This window comes from Aricia agestis, chromosome Z, assembly GCF_905147365.1.
Source record: "Aricia agestis chromosome Z, ilAriAges1.1, whole genome shotgun sequence".
NCBI classification, from domain to species: Eukaryota; Metazoa; Arthropoda; class Insecta; order Lepidoptera; family Lycaenidae; genus Aricia; species Aricia agestis.
The window spans coordinates 10438015-10465137 of NC_056428.1; the positions used below are offsets into that span (position 1 = coordinate 10438015).

Genomic DNA, 27123 nt, shown 5'->3' on the forward strand with positions numbered 1-27123 from the left:
GAGCATCATCTAGTAAGGAATAAATAAATAAAATAATGAACAACCTAAATAAATGATTATGCTATTTTTCTACTGTTCATATAAGAAAAAAATAATTCATATAAGTTAATCGGTCCCGTTTGGATGCTACGACGCTATGGATACTGGACGCTATATACGTCATAGTTGTGACACTTTGGTTGGGGGTAAAAAAAGTTACAGAAATCAAAATCTCTATCCAAATAACAATTTTTATTTATTTAACAAGTTACACATAAATATAACAACTAATTGAAATACTGTGTTAAAGAAGACTTGTGATTACTCTAGTGTTTCATTCTCTTCTTTCTCCTCATGGGTATTCTCTTCCTGGTGAAGAAGAATAATACTCTCACTCTCTGTCGGCGTCTCCAGCAGAGGTAAGTTCTCTACTTCACCTGAAAAAGAGATTTTTAATTGTCAACATGGAGTTACGAGCAGCGCCGGATTTGTGAATAGGCCGTTATAGGCCACGGCCTAGGGACGGTTGCGTCCATAGAGGACCTTCATATTACGTACATAGGGCGGCGAAAATAAGTGGCCTACTGTCATAAAAAACTGGCCACGAGAATCAAAACATCAATAATGATATTATAGGTCTACCAGAATCTGATGGCAAAAAGTGAGAAATTAAATTGACTCTAGCAATACCGGGGTATGTAGGTAATTGGAATAAAACATTTTGATATTTTTTTTCCTTATAGCGGCTTATTCTGTGTGTGAAACAAAAAATCCAATGATCAAAGATACATTTTTGTATAATTGCATGTTTCAAATCAAAATCTGCCGTGCTATCAGATTCCAGTAGAACCATAATATAATTATATCGTAATGACCACGTAGCTGTCAATTAATTCTGCTAATAATAAATACGTGGGAGAGCCATGCTTCGGCACGAATGGGCCGGCTCGACCGGATAAATACCACGTTCTCACAGAAAACCGGCGTGAAACAGCGCTTGCGCTGTGTTTCGCCGAGTGAGTGAGTTTACCGGAGGCCCAATCCCCTACCCTATTCCCTTTCCTACCCTCCCCTACTCCCTTCCCTTCCCTACCCTCCCCTATTACCCTATTCCCTCTTAAAAGGCCGGCAACGCACATGCAGCTCTTCTGATGCTGCGAGTGTCCATGGGCGACGGAAGTTGCTTTCCATCAGGTGACCCGTTTGCTCGTTTGCCCCCTTATTTCATAAAAAAAAAATAAAAAAAATACGGCCTCTACACGGATATTATGGTAGCACTGAATATAGTGTGTAGCAAAAAAGTTATAAAACTTTAGGGTGTGTACGTGTTCCTTGTAGAGAGTTCAATTTGAAAGTAGCATCTCTGAAAGACGGATTTTTTTTTTCACTTTTGTATGGGCAAGGGCCCGAGCGTGACGAGTTTCCCCATACAAAAGTGAAAAAAATTTTTGGTCTTTCAGCGCTGCTACTTTCACAGTGAACTCTCTACAAGGAACAGGTACACTCCCTAAAGTATTATCACTTATTTTTGTTACACCCTGTATAGACTAAATTTTTAACTGCATAATCTGATTGTGCAATGTACCGGGTATTGAAATTAACAGCTCGTAATTTGAGTAGTAAAGCTAGCAATTATCATCAGGCCTTTGGATATTATAAAGTGTATTATCATCGTGCTTACAAACAATCAGGGCCATAATGGGTCGCTGATAGGTAAGCATATTTTGTGTACTAACTACTAACCCACAAACATTTTATTTGTTCAATTTTGAATACAGTCCTGTTTTAAATGATCTAAAGAACAATATAACTTAATTCATAACTCAATACGTAATTTTTGTGGGATAACACGCGAATGCTTAACAGCGACCATAATATTATTATAATATCATGGTCCAGGACGTCCTTTAAACGTCATAAAATATATTATTATCATCACGCTTACAAGCAACTATAGGAGCTAGCTATATAGGAGTAGTTTATCAAAAGAAAAAAACACCATTTGCCCTTTTGCGAAAGTGTAAAATATTTGCGCCCTTTACGTCAGTTCGCGCTGCGGCCCTGTCAGATATTATCACGTTAGGGACCCTTGGCCCTTTATGACGAAACCATTTTGTAAGTTAAGGCTTTCGCATGGTTATTTTCTTCCTAATGCATGCATTAAGGTCGTAAAACGAACGTTAAGTAAATAGATGCCACGGTTATGGATAAGGATATGATAGTATGAGAAAAGTTGACGTTCTTACATTACATATTATGAAGTGGATAAAGTTTCTTGTTAACTATTTACTGGTACTCTGATTGAATGACGTATAAATAGTAAAAGTTTGAATCATAATAATATTATTATTGAATGTATAGTAAAGGCTAATTGTATAGTTACAAACTTATAAAACAGTTAAAGCAGCGAACGTTTAAATTTACCGAATCAAAATTAGAAAACCAACTGCTTAAGTACTTAACTGTACCACCTGAGCTACAGATCTTTCTTTAAATTTGATGTCAAACAACAACAACACTTTAATAAATACAGCATTAATTATTATCCAATTAAATAACTTAAATACATTGTTGATTTAATGTAGATCTATATGTCCCTTTACAGCATGAATATTTTCGAAGATTATTAAAAATTGCGGGAAGTAGCTTTTGTGCGGTACCGACCAATGCGGGCCACGGGTAGTAATAATGAATACAAGTCAAAACTGCTGAATCGATTTTAATAATATTTCAGTGGCTATATATTTTATACCCGATGCGGAGCCGGGTACTAGTACATAATATAGTAGTTATATTAAAGCTTACCGATTCTTATAGTAAAATTGGTCGATTCGTCTTCGTCTAGCATGGAGAAGACATTCTCAACGGGAATGTAGACATTTTGCGTGTGCTCCAGGAAGTCAGCGTCCTTCTCGCACTTGCACGGACGTCTGCAATCAAACAATCAATTTATACAAGATGTTAGTGTAAACACCTATCCTTGAAACCATCAAAAATCAAAATCAAAAATCAAATCAAAATTGTTTTTAAGTATTTCTGAATAAAATATTCTCAGAATGTCCCACATGATGCCTACCACCGGTTCGGGAACTAACAAATAAGCCCGTCAAAATGAACAAATTTTTCTATGAGAACAATCCTGGGAACTCAAAAAATCCATCTTCATACCCATACAAATTGACGATCCGGGCATCCGTATGGGTATGATGACGGCATTTTTTTTTTTCGAGTTCCCAACGTTGTTCTCATAAAAAGTTGTTCATTTTGACGGGCTCATTTGATGGTTTCAAGGATAACGGTGTTTACACTAACACACTGTATATAAACAAAAATAATTAATTTTTCAATTCAAATTCAAATCTTGATAAAACTCGAGAATGGCTAAACCGATTTGGCTAATTTTAGTCTTGAAATATTCGTGAAAGTCCAAAGAAGTTCATCGGGTCATCTAAATCTATTTTGATTTTACAAAACTTAAAGGGCCCCGAAGACGATCAAACGGTTTGACTCAAACACGTAAATTTTGGTTTGACTCAAACCGATTTGATCGTTTACAAAGCTAGTTTGAACGGTTTGTCAAACATTTACGTGTTTGAAGCTTGTTTGATGAAATTTCATATTTTTGTCAGAGTAGACAGAATGATAGAGTATGCCGACTTAGAACTGATGTTGAAATTTTTAAATTTGACGTATTATGACGAAAATCGTCGCTAGGGTTGTTAACTTGTTACCTACGAATTTAAAAATATGACATATTCGCTGGACGTGTTCCTCTTTGGTCGTATTGTTGTTTGTGTTTTGGCACATGTGATTAAAATTGTCAGAATCCAATTTTGAAATCTTTATTTTAAATATTTAAAAATAAATTATATCAGCCAGCGCGAGGCACATTCCGTTCATAATCCTAGTGAAACCCGACGAATTTGACAGATATTGAAACCTGTCCGTCTCTTTGCAGTCGAACTGCTGGTCGTTATGTCTATTGTGTTTTCGTTGTGTTTGACGCGCCGTTTGATCGTGTTCCGACGCGTTTGAAGGTTTGATCAAACCCGGCCCCGGCTTAGTTTAGTGCTGGATTATGAAGAAGAAAAAAAGAATTCTGTAGATGTTCGTGGGTAAAACGATATTATGTTAGTCCATAGTCCATACCATTCTTTGGACCAGTCTTTTTTTATGAAATAAGGGGGCAAACGAGCAAACGGGTCACCTGATGGAAATCACCTTCCGTCGCCCATGGACACTCGCAGCATCTGAAGAGCTGCAGGTGCGTTGCAGGCCTTTTAAGAGGGAATAGGGTAATAGGAGAGGGTAGGGATGGGAAGGGAATAGGGGAGGGTAGGGAAGGGAATAGGTTAAGGGATTGGGCCTCCGGTAAACTCACTCACTCGGCGAAACACAGCGCAAGCGCTGTTTCACGCCGGTTTTCTGTGAGAACGTGGTATTTTGTCGGTCGAGCCGGCCCATTCGAGCAGAAGCATGGCTCTCCCACGTATATTATTTTTTTCTCTTCTGACAGAGGACATTAACGTTATAAACATAAGATAAGAAAATCGCGATCCTCGTTCTAGAATCTAGAGCATCTTCTGCATCACAAGACGTGTACTCGACAGCGTTTATTGAATGAAACTGCGCAGTGTCGTTTGACAAACCGTTGAAACCGACATCAAACGGTTGCATCAAACACGTAAGGTTTGAATCAAACCGTTTGATCGTCTCCGGGGCTCTTTAGAGTTTATTTCTATAGACGTAAGACTAATGTCACGAACTACTGGACAGATTCTAAAAGGCACAGACATAAAATTAATCAATGAAAAGGACGTCTTACACTCGATTTACACTCGCGTGCGAGCCACGAGACGAGCCGCGAGACACGCCGCGAGCCCTGCCGTGCTAGCATACGCCAACGAGATATCTCACTCTACACGTTTTCTCGATGTTAACTGGTTTATCTCTTAATCTCTATTGACCCTAACATGACATACATTTTTCTCGTACGTCTGTCGTCAAAATTAAAGATTTTTTTTTATATGTGCTATTTTTGTCTTTATACTAACGAACTATATACGAACGAGAAATTTATCTCTCGAGTCTCGAAGTATGCACTATGCATGTTAGCGAAAAAGAGATGTATATCGATATCGACATTATCACTACGGTCGAGAGTGAGACATCCACGAGATATCTCGTTGGCGTAGGGGCTCGTCTCGCGGCTCGTCTCGCGGCTCGCAGGGCTCGCGTCGGGAGCGGTTTCCAAAGGAGCTCGAGGATGACGAGAGCTTTGTGTTTACACTCGCGCTTCGACGCGAGCTGCGAAACGCGCCGCGAGCCGAGCCACGAGACGCGAGTATAAATCTAGCATTAGGTAACATTGTTTCGGGAAACTGTACAGTTCCTTGTTTACGAGGACAAAACCTATCGTCTTGTTAGCACTGAATATATCAACATAATTAAATCTTGAATATTATACGTATTTAAGATTCGGTGACAATGACGATGTAATAATAAAAGGCATCACAGCCAGATCACAAACTCATTATACAAAGACACAAGATGTTGGTATTATAATAATCACTTGTCTTGTTTATTATTATACTGCTTTCCTAGTAGCGTGGCGTTTATACAATGAATAAAATAACTTAATAATATTCTACTTCATGTTATAACTTGTAACACAATATCTCGAGGTGAAATTGCTGGTAAAATAATAATTTCCAGGAGATGTTAAAAGATTTATGCGAAGTCTTTTAACATCTTCGGGGAAATTAATCTGAAATTTTCGCAAACTTTCCCCGAGCTTAGATATCGTTTTCGGCGAATATTCTGTTAATATTTAAGGGGTGTTGCCAACCTGTAAACAATCCGCTTGGCCGGTACGTTGGGGAGGAAAATATCCACTTCGTAATAAAACTTCTCAGCGTTGTCGTCGTTTACGAGGACCGTCCACATCATTCTGCCTGTAAACAGAACGAATTGAGTTATTGAGGATGCACTTCAGACGGATGGCGATATAAAATTTTATTTCGTTTAGTATAAAGGGTGTACAAAACAAAGTTATAATAGTTTAGGGTGTGTACAAGTCTACTGTACTGTGTCTTACAGGGCCTGTAAGACCCCTAAACCTACAATAATATTGATACAATACTAATATGGTGCAGTAAAAATTAAACTATCTTAAACTGTTCAATATTAATCCTAAACGGTCACTTGATCGTCTAGAACCCGCTTATGTATGGACTCTATTGCAAAGGTAGCGGAAAGTATAATGGCCGAGCACATCCATACAAAACATACCGAGTGCGTGGCCGAGAGCACTGTCTCACCACTCTACTCGGTGATCAAGGGCAACACATACACACCTTATAGTATTAAGATCGCTTAGTTTTGTTACACCCTGTATGAGGCGAAATACCAGAGTCATGTTGCTAACCGAAGAAATCAAATTTCACAACAACAAACTAAAAAAAAACAATCAAACATATATTTTTTTTCATTAATAAAAATATAGTTTTTAAAAAGCTATAGGTATCAAAGAGACGCCTTAGGTTTTTTGTTTTTGTTTTTATGAAATAAGGGGGCAAACGAGCAAACGGGTCACCTGATGGAAAGCAACTTCCGTCGCCCATGGACACTCGCAGCATCAGAAGAGCTGCAAGTGCGTTGCCGGCCTTTTAAGAGGGAATAGGGTAATAGAGGAGGGTGGGAATAGGAAGGGAATAGGGGAGGGTAGGAAGGGAAAAGGGTAAGTTTAGTAGGTTTCCCTTTGTAGAGTGTAGACTGTAGTACGTTAAAGTTGTAGTTTATGAAGCACTATATTATTATTTTCAAAGAAAACGTCGAGGAACAAAAGAGGTTGGTAAATCATTTTGATTCGAAGATTTCATTCTTTATCAACCTGTATATCAACCTAAATTATTAAAAGACAAGAATGAACTATCTTCAAAAGAGACATAGGCACTCCTTTGTTTGGAATAACTAAATTTTCCACTTGCGACTTTTCTGATACTTATTTTATTTTACGTAGCTAGATGTGACGTCGCGTCTTGCTCGTACTACGTAGCTACGTAGCAAATGTTTACGTATCATTTACAATTTAAATATTGTTATTTATCAAAGAACCTCGCACACAACATCAGAAATATTGTGTTTGATTTGTGACGAAATATGTTAGTAAATGTTTGCCTACATTTTCCATGTAATGCAGAATTGAACTCATCTATATTACTTATATGCGAAAAGTCTGGATCCCTTTCGGCAAAAAATGCGGAAAGGAAGGTGATTAAAATTTTGCACAGTTATAGCTTGGGGAGCATACCCATACTACGTGACCTACTTTTTAAGATTTTTTGACCTTTTTGGCTGTTGGCTATAAATAACCATAATAAATGCCAGTGTTAAGTATTAAATGACGAGAAAAAAAAATTTCGTATGACGTTTCTCTCGGGCGAAATTGACTACGTGACAAAACTCTAGACCCCCTCCCCCCCTCTCGTGACCGAGCGTAGTATTTTGAAGACCCCCCTCCCCACCCTAAATGGGTCACGTAGTATGGGTATGCTCCCTTATAATTATGTTGAAGGAGTGCATCGAGCTAATATTATTATTTTAAAATTATGTATATTTATTTTAACAAATAAAACATTACAAACACTACAACACACACACTAATTTATTTATGGCTGAAGTCTGTTGTCAAATTGAAATTAGATTTCTTTTTTTTATGGAATCTTTAAGATTCAATAAAAAAAAGAACTGGACGTCAATTATTACACGGCCAGTTGGTCATCATATATTTTGACTTTATTAATCTGAGACTGCCGCCGGAAATGCCGGAATTATGTCTAAAAATAATAAAGTCAAGATTTTTACACCAAATTATCAATAGAAAAGCGTTAAAATTTGAAACTTATAATTTTATTTGAAGTCAAATTTCGACCATTTGGGCGATCTCTAGTACTCTTAAATAGTCGAAATATTAACCAATCAACAACGCTGTTAAGTAGACAGACTTCTATAAAAAAAAGCACAGGAACTGGTCATTGTAACTTAGCCAAACATGTTGTATAATATACAACATTGGCAGACGCGTGTGTAAAATATAGTTGCCTGTAATCTTTACAAGCATTACTTCCGATTAGTTCTGCGTTCAAAACATCCTGGCAGCTCTGTTCACCCACCTCCTCTCTTGTCATAAATCTGGTATACATTGAAGACCTTCTCGTAGCACCTCATCAGGAAGTAGTTAAGGACGGGCTCCATGCGCTTGGCGTCCCAGCGGTCCTTCACCGTGATGAAGGGAAGCTCGGTGACTCGCTGCTTGTGGTCCACGAAGCAGTGGTCCATCCAGTCACCAGCGCGGCCCTCCCATTTGCATTCACCTGGAATTAAGAGCAAAAATTGGAAGAAATGTAAGATTCGCGGGATTCAAACCCGCGGCCCCCGGCTTGAGCCGCCACTCGCTTTCATTGAGCCACAGAGGTCGTCATTATGTGGCTTCCCATTTGCATTCGCCAGAAAAGCAGTTGGAAGAAAGTATGGTTGCGTTTGTGGCTTTCCTAATCTATTGACTTGCTTGGTTGGATTATCAGCTGACTTAGCATAAGCCCTAATTTCACTAAACACTGTTAAAGTCAACGCTTGAATTGGTATCACGTCACATTTTTTGTTTTCCTTGTGAATGAAAGAGAAGATATGAAATTTTAACAAGCTGTTAACACTTACAGATATTGGTAAAATTGGGGCTAAGTGTCTCGATATTATGTGGACTCGGCCCTCCTATTTGCATTCGCCTAAAATTATTGGGAACAGTTGAAAGAAATGCGAGTATTGTAAGGTTAGGTAGGCGGCTACGAATAATAAAAAGGCGGCTTGTCTAAGATAGAAGCTCCCTAGATTATGTTAGCCCATAACCTAATTAGCCTCACTGACTATGTTTATTGTACTGCTTGGCATACGCATAGGATTAAATAAATAATGTTATGACGAAAACTTGCTGTTCCAACCATCGAAATTCACTAATTACTCGTTATTTAATGTTCAAATAGGATACAAACAAATATAATCAATAAATAATTAAAAAGAGACAATTAATTCGAACGAAGTCTTTTCGAATTTAAATTCTCGTCAATAAAGCACATTTTGAGCAATAAATATCGCAATTTAAGTTCAGTTTCGAACTATGATTTTGAAATTAAAGATGAGCTACTACGAGCATTATGTTATTACTTATTAACAACTCTAAAGATTTTTTAAATTTACGGTTGGTAGCTGACATGAATCATCAATTTATCACAAACATAACATAGCCAATTTCTAGGAATTTCTGGGCTATTCTTTCGGTAATATTGAAACTACCAAAAAAAAACCATGAAATAGAAACTATCGCTGCACATTGTTTCATGTCGTCCGTTACCAACTAATTATACCTTTGTAAATTATAACTTAACTAAAATTGAATATTCAATTATTATTCACTTAATTGTTACACTTTATACGAGTGTAACCCATTTCGGATGACGTGATGATGACGAGGCCTATCCTTACGCAAAAATAACCCTTTGGTCCCGAAACAAAATGCGGAACGCTCATGACGGAAATGAATGGGTTTTAATTTGTCCCTACTTTTTGTCTGAACCCGTTTTTATTCTATTCGATGTCAACGTTTCGAATCGGTTTGCTATTACATAAATTGTTTTGTGTTCTGTTTCGAATCTAGAATAAATGGTTCACTATTTTATCTGGCAACTACATATCGAATTTGGAAAACAATGTGTTATTAAACGTTATATTAAATTGTCTTCAATATATTATTATAACTAAAGTAGTTAAAGAGAAGAGATATTATATTATGCCATTGTATTTCTTCTAATTGGTAACATTATAGCCTCCCATACTAAAGCTTCGTTTACTTTGAGACTGAAATCAATTGAATGTTTCAGAACACGTCTTGTGCTACATCAATCAGGGATTTTGATATTTCTTTTGCCGCTAGGAGGGAGACTCGGTCAAGCGCCGCCTAGTATTTTCAAAAACTGCAGTCAGTAAAGATTTTCTGACTATTTGCTTCCTGTCACTATGTATTAGGAACTATGTAGTCGTTGGGTCTTTCGTGATTCGTGTCATGTTACGAACTTAAAACGGTCACTGCATACCTAATAAGTAAGCTAATCTTTAGCAACGACTCACCATAAACCCTTTTTTACATAGGGAAATACTTTTCGCATCCTGGTAGATTGAAAATATCGGCCGGGGTATGTGGTACTCCCCAGAAGTGGGGTGTCAGATAACCCTATGGTGTTCCACTCCCCGCTAATGACAAATTTGCGAGAACTATTTAATCCGCCGTTACTCTGCCAACGGCCGTCTACATCATGCAGACCCATTATACTTACTGAGTGTATGACGTAGGTTACACGATCAGTTTTTCATCAATCTGATCCATCAGTCTGGTAAAGATTGACAGAAAACTGATCTTCCAACCCACGGATTGATGGACTGATCAAAATCAGATTGTTGGATCAGATTGATGAAAAACTGATCGTGTATCCTACGTCTATCTATACTAATATTATAAATGCGAAAGTATCTCTGTCTGTCTGTCTGTCTGTCTGTCTGTCTCGCTTTCACGCCAAAACTACTGAACCGATTGCAATGAAATTTTGTACACAGTTATTCTAGAGTCTGAGAAAGGACATAGGCTACATTTTGATGTGGGAAAATATCTTTTTTCCATGAAAATATCGATGAAAATTAATTCGCATTGCGCGTGGCCAGCGCTCATCCCGGGGGTCCTGGGTTCGAGTCCCGCAGGCGGAACAAAAAGTTTTCAATGTTCCTGGGTCTTGGGTGTGTATTAAAATAATATTTCAAAAATCTTAAATATATTTTATGTATAATATTATAAAAAATCCACAAATATATCGATGCAATGAACATTTTAGTTCTAATACGATTCAACAGATGGCGTTTTATTTTTTACTTCATTGTAACACAGAACTAATCATACTTATTAGTTATTATGTTTTTGTTTATAGTTTTTAATACGTTAGAATATTATGTTTAATAATATTATCACTTGGTATAATAATAGTCAATCTATCTTATCTTATAGAACTCCTACTCCATTTCTAAGGAGTTCGAGTGTACCGTGTTGGCCAATATTCCACCCAGAAAATATATCAATGCAATCAACATTTTAATTCTAATATATGAAAACAGATGGCGTTTTATTTTTTACTTCATTATTGTAACAGAACTAATCATACTTACTTTATTATATATTATTGTTTTTATTCATAACTAGCTGTTGCCCGCGACTTCGTCCGCGTGGACTTTAGTTTATAGCGCGCGGTGTCAACAAAATTTGTGACAAATTTAAAAACTGTTTAAAACCCTGGTAAGTGGTACCCCTCTTAGGGCCGCGCTACACCGGAATGGCAGCGCTGAAAGTGCTCGCCTCGCCGCTGCCATTCCGGTGTAGCGCGGCCCTTAATTAATCAAAATACCCAAAAACAGCTGTGCAGTGTGCACATAATCTATACTAATATTATAAATGCGAAAGTATCTCTGTCTGTCTGTCTGTCTGTCAGTCTCGCTTTCACGCCAAACGCCAAAACTACCGAACCGATTGTAATGAAATTTTGTATACAGATAGTCTAAAGCCTGAGAAAGGACATAGGCTACTTTTTTACTTGAAAAAAGGGTTGTAAGGGTCGTAAATTTGTTCAAAAAATTCATAATAGATGGCGCCGTGCGTCTTCTACATCGCGCTGACGCTTGCTTCAAAAGTCTTTCTATAAGAGGTATCATCTTACATTTAAGTCTCGATTTTTTTCGATTGTTATATCTATTCTACGGTATTAAATAACTCAGTACTTTATCTGTGCAGGCAGTGACGTAAACTTAAGACCAAATTTCACCAACGACTGTTAAAGTTAATGCTCGAATTAGTATCACGTTAGCTGTTTCGTTTTTCATATGAATGAAAGAGAAGACATGACATTTTAACAAGCTGTTAACACTAACAGACGTTGGTGAAATTGGGGCTAAACCTATCAATAATAAATAATTTATGGGTAAAGTTGTGTAATTGGGGGGCTAAATAAGCTTTAAAATTTGGCATAAAATATAAAGTTTAATATAAAAAAATGAAGTACTTATTGTGTGCACACTGCACAGCTGTATTGATTTAAGGGGTACCAGGGTTTTTTTATAAAAGCTTTTGACACCAATTTTGTTGACATCGCGCGCTATAAACTGAAGTCCACGCGGACGAAGTCGCGGGCAACAGCTAGTTGATAGAATATAAAGATGGACGCCCCACGATGTAGAGGGGTGGGTGGCACTGGTGGACTGGTGGTCAGACAGACGGAAACTTCCTTACCAACCATGGCACGGAGAGGACGTCTTGAGTTATACAGTATTCTGTGTTTAATTTACTCGCCCTACACGTGTCTACATTCCACTCACCATAGACTCTAGCCATGAAGCAGTTGATGATGCGGTACTGGCAGCTCGGCATGTGCCGCTCCAGCACTGACAAAGTCGCGTGCTTCGGGCACCCGCCATTCGTGCAGGGGAACAGGATCTTGTTGGCCAGGGACTCTAGCTGCATCGGCCGGATCAGAGAGAACTCTTTCTGGAAATTTCCATAGGTGTATTTTAAGATCATAATTAATGACATTGTCACAAGAAGGACGTCTTATACCAAAATTTTGCTTAGATAATATCAAAGGGTTTTAGTGGTTGGATATCGCCATCTGATGGATGGCAACACAGAAGGTGCAGCGGTAAAAATGTGAGATTGGCCAATGCCCGACTAAAGACATTCTAAAATTATACCACTGAAGAAACTGATACAGGTACAATCAGAGAAGTTGATTGATAAGCAAATGGCGGACCATCCTAATTTGGTCGCGTTATGTCGAACCCAGCCGACAGATCACGCCTCACTGAATTGACGTAATCCAACCAAATGACGTAGGTCCATCAACTGCCTCAAAATCAATTTCTTTGATGGTACATGGCGGACGCACCTTACCCAGAGTAGACAGAATCACCGCTATGTAGTCTAATTATATCTATTTATCGTTGTCAGCTGACATAACCCTACTAAATGTACACCCGCCAACGGCATATGAATCAAATTCTCTGATACATTTCATTGCTAGTAGGGCAAACCACCCAATCTTTGGCGCCCCTCCAATTTTTTGTTTTGTTTTGTCTCAGTTTAGTTTGTACTTATAAACAACTAGCGACCCGCCCCGGCTTCGCATCGGGTATAAAATATATAGCCACTGAAAGTTTTTCCTTTTATATTATACGATAATTCGTTTATCCTTTCTTTCTCATTTCGTGTAGAAATTTTGGTGTATAACAAATATTGAAATTGTAAAGCAAATTTTTCTTCAATGTATTTGCCGACTTAGCTCCGACATAGGTATTTCGACCAGACTAAAGCCTGACACACTGACTTGTTGATATAAACCTCGCCGCTACCTCCCAACTATGGTTTCGCAGGCCCATAATCCTTTTAAGCCTACCTTAGCTATAGGCTTCTAAGCGTAGCATTGTTACCTCTAAGCGTAGCAACCCTGATCTGAACAGTAAAATGTTTTTGTGCAGTGAACATAAATGTTTAATGTTCAGATTAGGATATAACTCTTGTTATTTCTTGAAGTGGAGAATGTTTTTTTTATTCTTACTATCTGTATCGCAAAAAAAATGCGCGGATGTTACGCTTTGATGGGAAAACTCAATCAATTTCGGTCAAATTTGGTCTGGTGATACTTAGAATTCCGGGAAAGGACATACAAGATAGTTGTACATGTACAACATTAACAATCTTAAACTAACTAATCTTGCTGTAGAATATGATATTAAAAAAAAGTCCTTAAAGCTATGTGAAGAACATTTAAAACTTTCGTGGAATTTTCACTTATAATACCACAAGAGCTTCAAAATTATCGGGTATTTCCCGATAGGTTCGTTGCAAACAAATGAAGGAGTCAAGTTTTTCAGGTTAAAAAATCACGAGCGCGAAGCGCGAGTGATTTTTCCTGAAAAACTTGACGACTTTATTTGTTTGCAGGGTACCTTGAGAGAAATGCCAGATAATTTTGAAGCTCGTGTGGTATTCGGGAGATTATACTTCCGTCCCAAATGTCGGCCAATAGAATTAGAATTTGTTTTTTATATATAGCAACTACCAGAGAAAATTTTCAAAAAATTATCAGTATAATACCATGTAGGTTGTACCACGTGACGTCGAATGGTGCAATTCTATTGGTCGATATTTGGGTCGGAAAAATAATCTATTTAATTCCTCTTGTTAAAAGTTGGCAAGCCAATACGAGCAAATTGTTATCGAGTGACCTTTCAGCACACATCTCAAACAATCAAACTATTTAACGATCGGTATGGACAGGAGTGAGCCGAAACTTGGCACGCGGCTGCTGTGACGTTGCTGCTCTAGACTGGGGGCGAATTTTCAAAATTCACTCCCTAAATGAAAAAGTAACCCAAAATTTATACGTAGATAAAATCACTATTCCTTTTATTAGGAAGTTGCTGAAATTATTTCTTCTCTTGCCGTGCTAGTTATCAAATCTCTCCCAGTGGTAGACCATCACGTTATAGTATAGACTCTATACTATAACGTGATTATATTATATCTATACTGTAGAGTAGATCTTTATAAACAAAGACTTTAGTTAAATAACTTAAGACAATAGAGTACTGTATAAGCTTTATTCTGTATAACAATTAACAACGTGTAAAATATTATTATTTTGGAAATAAATAAGGCAATACACCTACAGTATTATTACCGGCAATTTAGGAGTTTTTACCAAAGAGAATTCTAAGGGATTTCATTATCTAAAGTGCTCCCTAGACGGTAATCGCGAAACGATATTGCGTGCATGTAATGCAAATATTGCAGGACGAAAAATTAAAGAACTTGTCAATCAATGTACAGCAGTAGTTTGCATGTCATTCATATCAATCAATACGATACACGATCATCCGTGTATGGCAGCACGTAACGCATGTAATGCTGAATTATCGTCTATTTTGTGCTTTAGGTAGGCTTTGATTATATACTACTGGCTATCCCGGCAAACGTTTCTTTGTTTGCCGGGATAGCCAGTAAGGGCAGGGGCAAAGCCTCCCGCATATTAATCAAACGACACGCAAAATCTGCATGTTTAGTTTTGGTTAGATTAATTTTACTTTTAATAAATAACTCACTCTGATTCTAAAGAAGGAGTAAAACTCAACACTAACGACGCAACACCATATAAAGTATTCGCCCGTATTATTTTATTGAAGTGACTAAATAAGTATGTCACCATGGCAACGTCCATCGCTATCCCGTCGCACAAACAATGGTCGCCGTCAGTCTCGAGTTGTAATAATTCACTATTATTTATTCAACAAATGCACTTATCAATATAAAAAGTACCCAGTAGCCGATTCTCAGACCTACTGAATATGCATATTGCATATAAAATTTGGTAAAAACTAAAAATCAGTAAAGCCGTTTCGGAGGAATACGGTGACTAACATTGTGACACGAGAATTTTATAAGTAAGTATATAAGATATAGTGTAGTACATATTATAATCAAAGAGGTAGCCCTAATAATAGTATGAGGTGGCTGACAACGACGGGGTAGTTTATATCTCATTTACCTGGCACACATGGCACTGGTAGCTCTTCTCGAAGCACGGGCCGCAGATGCTGTGGCCGTCCACGCACAGGTGGACCGGCGGCTTCATGTACTTGTTACATTTCGTGCACGTCAGCTCCTTGATCAGGCTCTCGTAGTGGTCTGTCTCCAGAAGCGTGCTTAGTACTACTGGAAAATTTTGTTATTGTTAAAAATATATTATTAGGGTTTCGTACCCAAAAGGTGAAAACGGGATACAATTTTTTGTCTATTTTTGATCTATAGCGGCACGGAACTCTTAATGCACGAGTCCTACTCGCACTGTTCAGATATAGATGCTCTAAAGTTTGTTGATTATAATCAAGTATCAACAACTTATAGAGATGAGTTTTGATTTAGGGCTATTTAGATGTTCACGATGTGACATCACATTATTTTTAAGGAAAAATATTACATTTTGAAGGTGTTAAGAATACTATAAATGAAAAATTATACGAATTTTCCTTGTTGATTTTTTGTAAAATTTCGTCTTTTTCTGTCACAGCATATCCTGAGTTGGATATCATAGCAAGCGACCAAATGAAACCCCTATTTATATATATATTAAGTATTATATATTTTGTTTTTTTTTTCCAATATAATATAATATATTACATTGGAACAAAAGCAAACATTTTATTAGTACACGTACATAATATTTGAGGACTCAAATTGAAATAAGAATCAAGATTTTTATACGTGGGAGAGCCATGCTTCGGCACGAATGGGCCGGCTCGACCGGAGAAATACCACGTTCTCACAGAAAACCGGCGTGAAACCGCGCTTGCGCTGTGTTTCGCCGAGTGAGTGAGTTCACCGGAGGCCCAATCCCCTACCCTTTTCTCTGCCTTACCCTCTCCTATTTCCTTCCCTACCCTCCCTATTCCCTTCCCTACCCTCGCCTATTACCCTATTCTCTCTAAAAAGGCCGGCAACGCACCTGCAGCTCTTCTGATGCTGCGAGTGTCCATGGGCGACGGAAGTTGCTTTCCATCATGTGACCCATTTGCTCGTTTGCCCCCTAATTTCATAAAAAAAAGATTACACTACCAAAGTCGCATGAAACACTTACTTCGAAATACTGGCGTGAAAGTAACATTGTTGTAGTGAGAAAATAAAAGCGGTTACGAGAGCCAATAACGTCTGAAGTACAACGTAAACGTTTTACTTTTACACGCAATATTACAATTCTAGGCACACATTAAAAAAGCAAACGTACATTCGTGAAGGTTTACGTGAGAGTACTAACTAAATAGGCTTATAAAGCCTTATAACACATTCGCCTCGTGTTTTACATAATTTAGCGGGGTTGTAACTGTGCTATTTTATATACTTTCATTAAATACGGGACACTATCAACCTCACTCAGAAATATATTTTAATGATGACTATAAACTTCTTAAGTTAATGAAGAGTTTGATAGATTAAGGGTCTGTTTCACCGCTTCCTGATAAGTGACGAATAGGCTATCCACAAATTAATTTGACATCAAGTATGGAGAACCTGTCAAAAAAGTTGTGAATAGCCTATTCGGCACTTTATCAGTAAGTGGTGAAACAGGCCCTAAATGTATGGGGCTTATGTCAAAAACTTCACTTTTTAATAACTAAACACGCCATACAGTATATAGTGTATAATACAGTGTGTTAGTGTAAACACCGTTATCCTTGAAATCATCAAAATATGAGCCCGTCAAAATGAACAGCTTTTTCATGAGAACAATGCTGGGAACTCAAAAAAAAAATGCTGTCAATCGTCATACCCAACGGATGCCCGGATCGGTAATTTGTATGGGTATGGAGACGGATTTTTTTGAGTTCCCAGCATTGTTCTCATAGAAAAAGTTGTTCATTCAAACATAAAGTTTCGTATTTTTTTAACCGAATTTTTATAGGACAACGTAGACAGGTCACGACTCACAAAGGTGAAAACTTCATAGATTTTTCATGACTAACCAAAAACTTATGTTGTTTTATTTCAATTATTTTATAAACATAATCACGCGACTTTAAACTTCTAAGAACATTGACTATTGATAGATAAGAATTTGATTTATCGTGGTCTGTACTATATACTTAACTAATAGGGAGTATAACGCAAAGGCCAGAGCAGAGAGCGTTAATAGCACATACAGTAGATAATCCGACCATTATGACATGTGTCACACGGCATATCAGAATATTGACAGAAACGTTGTTAAACTTGGAACAACACTTTTTAGGGTTCCGTACCTAAAGGCACAGAATATATATTAGTAGTACCAACAGAAGTCCAACTCGTGAAACCCGTTTAAAAAAATAACCCAACGTATATTTTATAATAGTTTTATATTCGATTATAGTGTAGGAGCTGGTCAGAAATTTTTTACAACTTAAACATAGTAACTTGTGTTTATTTATGTGTAGTATGCGGTTTGTTTGTAACAAATTGGTTTATTTGCTATGTTTGTGTATTTTTTTATCTTTTTTTGTATTTTAAAGTCTTAAATTACTTCATTGAAATATTTCTTTGACGTTTTTCAATTGTTCATATTTATCAGATTAATAATGATTCTGTCACAGCGGTTAAATCAGTACGTAGATATATGCGACGAAAAAATCTTGCGCGCGCGTCACCGCTCGCTTGTGAGCAGTGAGTCCCTTGTGATCTGCCCCTTTACCCCTTGTACTTACAGTTCGATACCTAAAGGCGCGAGTGGGACAGGCCTGGTAAAGGGTAAAAACGGGACCCTATTACTAAGACTTCGTTGTCTGTCCGTCTGTCCGTCGGTAGGTCACCAGGCCATAACTCAAGAACGGTAACAACTAGAGAGTTGAATTTTTTACATATTGTGTGTATCGGTTGCCACTATAACAACAAATACTAAAAACAAAATAAAATTAATATTTAAGGGGGGCTGCCATACAACAAACGTGATTTTTTTGGCCTTATTTGCTCTATATCAATAATAGCAACAGGTAGGTACTTGAATTTTTCAAACAGTCCTTAGTTTTATGTGTACTTTAATATTAAATAATAATATTTATATAAAATAAAAAAAATAAGAGGGGCTCCCATACAAAAAACACACATTTTGGCCTAATTTTGCTCTATAATGGTACGGAACCCTTCGTGCGTAAGTCCAACTCGCACTTAGCCGATTATTGTTTATTGTCTCTGCTAGTGTTGACTCTAGCGTGAAATTTGCAGTAATAATATTATATCCTACTAGTAAATTATTATTTTTTAGGGTCCGCGCAGATATACAACTTTAAGTTGGCCGAGTATCGTACAAACTACAAACCACAGAAATAGATCAAGATAGAAGTAGGTATGAAAAAAGTGTCACGCTCGTGTTCATACAAATTGGAGCGACATTGCGCTTCTATCTTGATCTATTTCTGTGGTTTGTACAATAGTCGGCCAACTTGAAATTGTAAGTATGCGGGGACCCTTATTGTTATAAATTAAAGCTATAAAGTATAAATGAAAAAAAAAATGTTTATTGTAGCTTCATTAGTAAAACAGCATAAAAGCTAGCCCATTTGTTTTATAAATAAATTATAAGCAAAAAACTTTTTGAAAAAAAGCTTTTATTTAAATACTTACTTACTTTAAAAGAAGAAAATGAATTTCCCCTTAAAAATTCTAACTATTTAGTTATAACCTTACATATACGATACGACACGATGCGACACGACACTGCACGACAGGCCACGACATGCCTTTTCAATTTACTCTCAATAAGCCTTTTTATTTGATACCCATATTGCAGAAGTGCTTTAAAAATAACTATATTCCCCTATCTTAGATGAGCCGCCATATTGGATGTAGAATGACATTACATTCGTTTCCGAGTTACTCTCAATGAGCCCTTTCATTTGATACCCATATTGCAGAAGTACATTAAAAATAACTATACCTCTATCTTGGATGAGCCGCCATATTGGATGTAGTTTGACATGACATTCTTTTTCGAGTTACTCTCAAAAAGCCCTTTCATTTGATATCCATATTGTAGAACTGCCTAGAAAATAACTATTTCGCCATCTTGGATGGTCGGCCATATTGGATTTAGAGTGATGTCACATACAATATCATGTATTGTCATCCAAACTAATTGTGCCTGCAAAATTTCAGCTCGATCGGTTAAATATATCTACTCCAAAATTGAGTTCCACGATTTCACCCGAACTAACATACTTACATACATACAGAGCAAGTTAAATAAAAGCTTTTAAAAACATCATTATAATAATTTATATTATACCTAATACCTAGGCGGTAAATATGGTAAATACCTACGTATGTGATACATGAAATAGGAATATAATATTCTCCCTTCTTTGATCTGCACCTAAGCGCCTTTGTGGCTTGTGAGCACACAATTGTGTATAATATTATTAAATTTAATACACGTTATTAAGGGCACTCCTTATCGGCATCATTATCAGCAATAATCACTGACAATAACATACTACTGAGATTTTAATGTTTGATAATCTAAATTCTAAGGAAAAACCAATTTTAGTTACTAAATGATACAACCAATTCTATTTGTATTATTTAATGTTAAAACCGTTATGGCCGGTTTACAACATTCAAGTGATCCAGTCCAGTGATCGAATGCGCTGGATTACTAGTGCGGGGCTAAAATGGTCGCATTTAGCAATTCCTCTCAATCAATTCAGCAAATGAATTGTCAAAACTGTCAAACTGACAAACGACAAATTAGTACGAATTACTAAAGTACGACAACGCTTTAAATGAACGCTGCTGGTGAAGGAGAACTGTCAAAAATGACGTTTTTGTATAATGGCAGCGTTAGTTCCTTTTTTCGCAACGTTCATTTAAAGCCTTGTCGAGTTGTAGACATGAATTGCAAGCAGACATGCATTTTGCGATTTAAAAAAATGAATCATATTATGATTCATAATGTGATTCTACAAAGCGATCATTTTAGCCCCCCTGGAATAATGTAAACGGGCGCTGTAATGTGATTCAGTGCATGCATTCCAGTCATTACACTTGCCCGAGTAGCCATGTTTTTTTTTGTAAAAACTTATTTAAAGTAAAGCGGCGAGGACGCTTTCACATTTTTTCACCAATATCAGTGATTTTCGGGTACCATTTTAAAGAATAAGGAGTCAAAGCGAGGATATTTTGGTAATAATATTATATTCATCTCCACGTCTACACCATAACATTTTTATAGCCGTATACAAAATTTTCATACACTTATATACGTTTTAACCATCACAATAATTATAATCACAAAACATTTAAAAACCGGCCAAGTGCGAGTTGGACTCGCCCATGAAAGGTGCCGCAGCAGCAATAAGGTTTATTTATATGAAATTAAAAGGTTTTTGATTTATTTCTATATTTCAGTTGATTTAATGAAAGTTAAATCATTTATCACCTATAAAAAAAACTACTTGCTAGATCTCGTTCAAACCAATTTTCGTTGGTAGTTTTTATAGTAATGTACATCACACAGTGGGACACACTTTTTACCACTTTGGAAGAGTCTCTTTCGCAAACTTTTCAGGTTAGAAAAAAATTATATTAGAAACCTCAATATGATGTTTGAAGACCTATCCATAGATACGCCACACGCATAGGTCAAAATCTTAATGCGGTTTACAGACTACATCTACTTACCAAGTTTCAATAGTATAGCTCTTATTATTTCGGAGAAAAGTGGCTGTGACATACGGACGGACAGACAGACAGACATACAGATATGACGAATCTATAAGGGTTCCGTTTTTTGCCATTTGGCTACGGAACCCTAAAAATGGGGTTTGATTAGGTACCAGTATAGCTAAATACACTGAACTAAGGAAAATAAATATACAAACAAATTGTTGCTTATCCGTACGTCCCCTTTACGAAGCGCTAAATATTTTGTATAAAAATAAATAATAATATCAATGGCTCAAGTATTTAATATCTAGACACAAATCTTTTTGTCAGCCCTCTGAAGTAATAATATTAGGACTTGGGTTTCATACATTCCACTTAACAGCCGTTGTTTGAATTTGAACCTTAAGCATGGACACCAAAGTTTAGTTTTGCGTAGGATCGTGGTCGAGGTACTAATAACTATATTACCTCAGCAAAAACAAATCCCCGCTAAGACAGAAAGGATTTGAGCTTATTAGCCCTTTTCACTTTGACGATAAAACGTTTGATAGGATAGCGTTTGTAACTTACTCCAAACGTAGTTCGTTTGAAAGATACTGACTGGCGAAATCTGAGGCGAATATTTATACTTAATTGTAATTAAATGATGATTTTGACATAATCTATTAAACTCTTCATTAAATTGAAGTTTTATCATCACTAACCCATCGATCGTGGAATAACGAGACACAATAGCTTATCTATTGTTATCGCGGCCGGATGCGGCCGCTTAGGGCTTCATGAATTAAAATATGTCACTGAGCGTGGACGTAAGCCATCAATAATAAATGCTAAGCTAACTTTGACAAAACATGGTTCTATTCTATGGCAAAGCTAACGCAGTAAGCCCATTATAATCCCCGCGTTCCACTTGATACTAAAAACGATCATAACGCTTATAATATGCGGCATTTTGAGCGTTTTGATCATTTTTAACGTCAAGTGGAACGCGGGGAAAATCATCCATGTACGTGACACTGACAACAAAATTATTATAATATTGTTATCATAATCTAGTTCAAAAGCTGCTCAGGCCGTCATTTCAGGGCCGGTTTTATATTTTTTATGAGTAATAGGCCACTTTGATTTTGCCGCCCCTATGTGCGAACTCTGCCGCCATCCTAGGACGCTGCCGCCCCCCCTATGACGTTATAGGACGCTTCCCAGTGCCCATATACTGCTTATACATAAATCCAGGGCCTACACAAGCGGCAAGCGACTATCGTAAACGCCAACGCCACCAAATGTATGGGATTTGACATGAGTATTCGCCAGTGAAGCGATGACTTATGTCAAATCGCATACATTTTGTTGGCGTTTACGATAATCGCTTGCCACTTGTCCAGCAGAGCTGCGTCACTCAGCAGGTTGTTGTCAAGTACCCAGGAAACTTTCTCGGCTATACCAATCGCAGTAAAACATTGCACTACATTTTTGTATGTAAAGTTGAGACCGCACTACGCGACATTACGTGTCAGCGACTCGACACGACACTTCACGTCCCATAGAACTGACGTTTCTATAGAATGTGAAATGTCGCGTTTGTGTATGTCGTGTGACGTGTCGTTTTAGTGTGGCCTCGCCATGGCGGCTGTACACACTCGACGAGAGCCCCTCGCCGAGATTCTCGCCCATACAATATTATGCTTGCTCTGGTTTTTCTCGTGAGAGTCAACGAGCCGAGGACGAGAGCGTCCTGCACACATTCGCGCTCTGCCTGTCTCGGGGTGTCTTCACGAGTGTGTACAGCCGCCATAAAAGGAACCAAAGAACCAAAATCAAAACCTCCATCAATGTCAATGAAGTATGTTATCTACAGTGTACAAGCATGTGGCTGCGAAGTAATATTATGAGCCTATTCCCAAAAACAATTAGCAACCCAACTCAAATCGGGGACGCATTGTTGAAAACTGCATTAAAATTATTATGATAAATGGTTGTGTTTATAATAACCTACAAAATAAAGCTTTGTTTGGCCACAGCAGCGCTGCCAAACATAATAAATGTTAGTACTATCGGAATTGCGCCAGTCGTGTTTAAAAGCAGCACCCATAAATATATCTCCCAGTAATTGAATAGTAATATATAACTGTACGTACACCACAAATTGGACCATTAAAGATATTAGTCTATTATGGAAATTACTGGCAATTTAATATACTTATTACTTAGATACAATTGAAGACGTAAGTGGATGACTTGGTAACTAACAATTTGATATTTTTCGCATAAATAGAGGCTTTTGAACCGCGAAAATAATTTGAAGAACTTCATGTCTGTGAGTGATTATGCAACAAAAAAAGCGCTAATACTTTAGGTTACGTATGTGTCTCTTATCTATATATATAAAACTCAAAGGTGACTGTCTGATTGACATAGTGATCTATCAACGCACAGCCCAAACCACTGGACGGATCGGGCCGAAATTTGGCATGCAGGTAGATGTTATGACGGAGGCATCCGCTAAGAAAGGATTTTGATAAATTGCAACCCCAAGGGGCTCAAATAGGGGATGAAAGTTTGTATATAATAATACTTCTTAACGCGAGCGAAGCCGCGGGCAAAAGCTCGTTAATACATAAAGACTTTGCCGATATTACCCACACTATCTCCTTCTCTGGTGAATTTTCAGTTTCATACATTTATAGCTCAGTTGATTCTCTAAGTCTAAGGGCCTGTTTTACCACTTCCTGATAAGTGCCTAATAGGCTATCCACCACTTAACTCGACAGATGAAGTATGAAGAATCTGTTAAAACAGTTGTGAATAGCCTAATATTCAGCACTTTACTAAGTCTATGGTAAATAATGATTTGTTTGGTTCTTTAATAGTACACATTTAAAAACTCTATTTCTTTTATAATCCCAAGTAACATTCATTATATTTCAAAGAATGTTATAATTAAAATATGTAAGTCAGCATTTCCTAACGAGCACATACCTATGTGGGACGTAAGCATTCCTTATGTAAAAGCCACAGAAAGTTCCAAACACGTCTAAATAAATACAAATAAAAAATGTCTAAATATAGATGTTTTACGTAACGTTACTGTGTTGTGACTTGTGACTTGTAAGGCTTTTGTGTAGTTAGTTATACGTCTTAAGAAAAAGTTTTGTAAAAATTAAAGAAGGGAAAAATGGGAAGTTTTACAGTCTGTGCTTGTCTATGATCTGTATGCATCTGTGCTTGTCAAGTGTCAACATAGCAATAAATCAGTTCCCCGCCAACCACCGTTTCATTTATTATATATATTGGTCTAAAAAATCGGCCAAGTGCAAGTTAGACTCGCTCACGAAGGGTCAGGGTCACTTGTGAAAATTTCAACTCTGTACCTATCACTGCTCTTGAGAAGTGGCCTGGATACACACAGACGGACAGATAGCGAAGTCTTAATAATAGCTGGTCCCAATTTTACCTTTCGGGTACAGAACCCTAAAAAGCAGCGGGTTGATCTCCGGGTGTGCCAGTAGAAAACGAAACAGGCTGCAGGCGTACGTTTTTGCCGCGCGTTAGAAAGGAAGAGGGAGATTTCTTTCTCTTCTACGATGCGCGGAGGTCTTCTTTCTTTCCGTTTTTTAAATTTTGGTCGTGTGTTATTTCCCAATCCCAAAAACGTCCATGAATGAAAAAGTGCTGCTATAAGTACAAGTTTTTACTTCAACATATTATAACAAGATGTATGCAGATAGTTTAAAGATGGATATTAAATGGGTCATTATAATAATTATCTTCTATCCAGGTGGAAAACTTGTAAAGATTGAAAGACTGTATAAAATTTGCACCTGACTATACCATCATAATATTGTAGGTACCTTATAATGCAAATAAAATATGATGTCTATGTCTATGTCTAACTTTTATAGAAATTATTCCAATAAATCATTGATGTCGTATAGTGACTCAGTCAATCAACACCGAGACTCCAGAACCAGAGCCAGAGCAAATCTTTGGCACATAATATCGTCTATAACATTGTAACTAAACAATATATTATTGCAAAACAGTAAATAAGTGAATAAATTATTTTCATTTTATCAGTTCGATAATAAGGAAGATTCCTAGTAGTAGAATATGATAATATTATAATTAGCGGTCTGCATAACATGATGACTATAACTTATACTTATAAAGAAATGTAACTAAAAGTAAAAGTCCACGAATCCCTATATCCCTATTCATTTTATACTTGAGATAAATCCCTAGCCTTAATGTGGTTAAAACAAAAACTAATACATTCAATGCGAAAGTGTGTCGGTTTGTCTGTTACCTCTTGACGCCCAAACCGTTGAACCGATTTTGCTGAAATTTGGCATTGGGTACTTTGAGACCCGGGAAAGGACATAGAATACTTTTAATCCTGGGGAAAATGTACGGTTCCCGCACGATAAACAAATTCTGACGCAACGGAATAGCGGGAACAAACTGGTGTCTAAATATAATACGTACAAGTGTGTTCGTTAACTTTAAGAATAGTAGTCAATTATGTTTGCAACAATTTTCTGGCATCACACCAATTATAATTTTCAGATTTACCCAAAATTCACATTACATAGAACAACGAACAACAAAATATGTACCGTAATTAACAATTAACAAACTTACAAACAAACATAGCCACAATGTCTGTCAAACATAAACATAATATGACATAACCACACGTTAACGTGCTCTTCTGAAAATATTGGAATATGCAAGAAGAAAATGTATCGTTAGACATGAAAATATTGCGAAATAGACGCCCGAAACTCTGTTACGCCGAAAACCTTTTATCGCGCGAGAACCGTATATTTTTCCGTATCAAAAACTATTTTATGCCCTTTCTCGTCTCTTAACGTATCTCCATTCCAAATTTTATCTAAATCGGTTCAGCCGTTTAAGCGTGAGGAATTAACATACATATAGACGCAAAAGTGTATAATTAGACAAGATTATTTATACTAATTTTAATAAATAATTCCTCTAAGTTGCAATTTAGAAATAGGGTAGAACAATCAAAGAACACAAGAAAATTATGGATAAATCTATTGTGACCTAAATTGGATTAGGTAGGCCAAACAGAGAAATAGGGCAAGCAAGGTTACATAAATATTAACCTCCTTTCTGCAGCTGGTTAAGCATATGCTCAGCGTTAGATCCAGCCATGTCCACACATAACCGCAGTCCCAAAACACACACACAACACAAAATACTAACACTTTCTGCCCGCAGTCGAGGAGGTGGAGGACATTTTGAGCACCGATCTACACTACATCGAATACGCTTTTGTGCTTCGTAAACACGTTTAGATAGATCGCGAGGTGTAATCGTTCAGCCATTTTCAGTGATAAGACGTTGTTTCGTGAGTGTGATTGCCGGTCTGGCTGTCGGCGACAGCGGGCGGCCGCGGGCTATTTCCAGCGAGGCCGGGCAGCGCTTGACCGTGTAGTGCAAGCGCTAGACGTGAAATACGTCACGCGAAGGCTACGTCATTTAAATTGAAATTCTCACGCGAATATTGTTTGTTTTTCTTTAGGGCCTGTTTCACCACTTTCTAAGAGAAAAAGAAAGAAGAAGAAAGAAAGAAAGAAGGGGGGTTGCATGCATTTTAAATTGAAACAATGGGTGCGCTAAAACATAAATAGTTCTCAAAGTGGGCAGTGGACAAAATAAGTTTGGAAACTGCTTGACTAATCCTTAGTCCATACAAAATTAACAATTATTAATTTGGTATTGAGATACTTCCCAGAAAAGGAAAAAGGACAGTTTTTGTTGCGGCAACATATTATGCATTA

At 37.2% G+C, this 27123-nt stretch overlaps 1 protein-coding gene across 4 annotated transcripts; it reads right to left on the reverse strand.

Moving 5' to 3' along the window:
* Window positions 1-220: 220 nt before the first annotated feature.
* Window positions 221-26770, reverse strand: LOC121739144 (E3 ubiquitin-protein ligase siah-1). Of its 4 annotated transcripts, none has more exons than XM_042131487.1 (7): window positions 26546-26770; window positions 15669-15832; window positions 12445-12613; window positions 8154-8354; window positions 5828-5933; window positions 2785-2909; window positions 221-416 (listed from the first exon to the last, which is right to left on the reverse strand). In XM_042131487.1, the coding sequence occupies exons 1-7, from the start codon at window positions 26577-26579 to the stop codon at window positions 301-303; spliced, it is 915 nt and encodes a 304-aa protein (XP_041987421.1). In that variant the 5' UTR covers window positions 26580-26770; the 3' UTR covers window positions 221-300. The 4 variants fall into 4 exon arrangements, with proteins under 4 accessions (XP_041987421.1, XP_041987420.1, XP_041987418.1 ...); XM_042131486.1 differs by having other exon boundaries at window positions 15669-15835; XM_042131484.1 differs by lacking the exon at window positions 26546-26770 and adding an exon at window positions 26446-26544 and having other exon boundaries at window positions 15669-15835.
* Window positions 26771-27123: the final 353 nt, after the last annotated feature.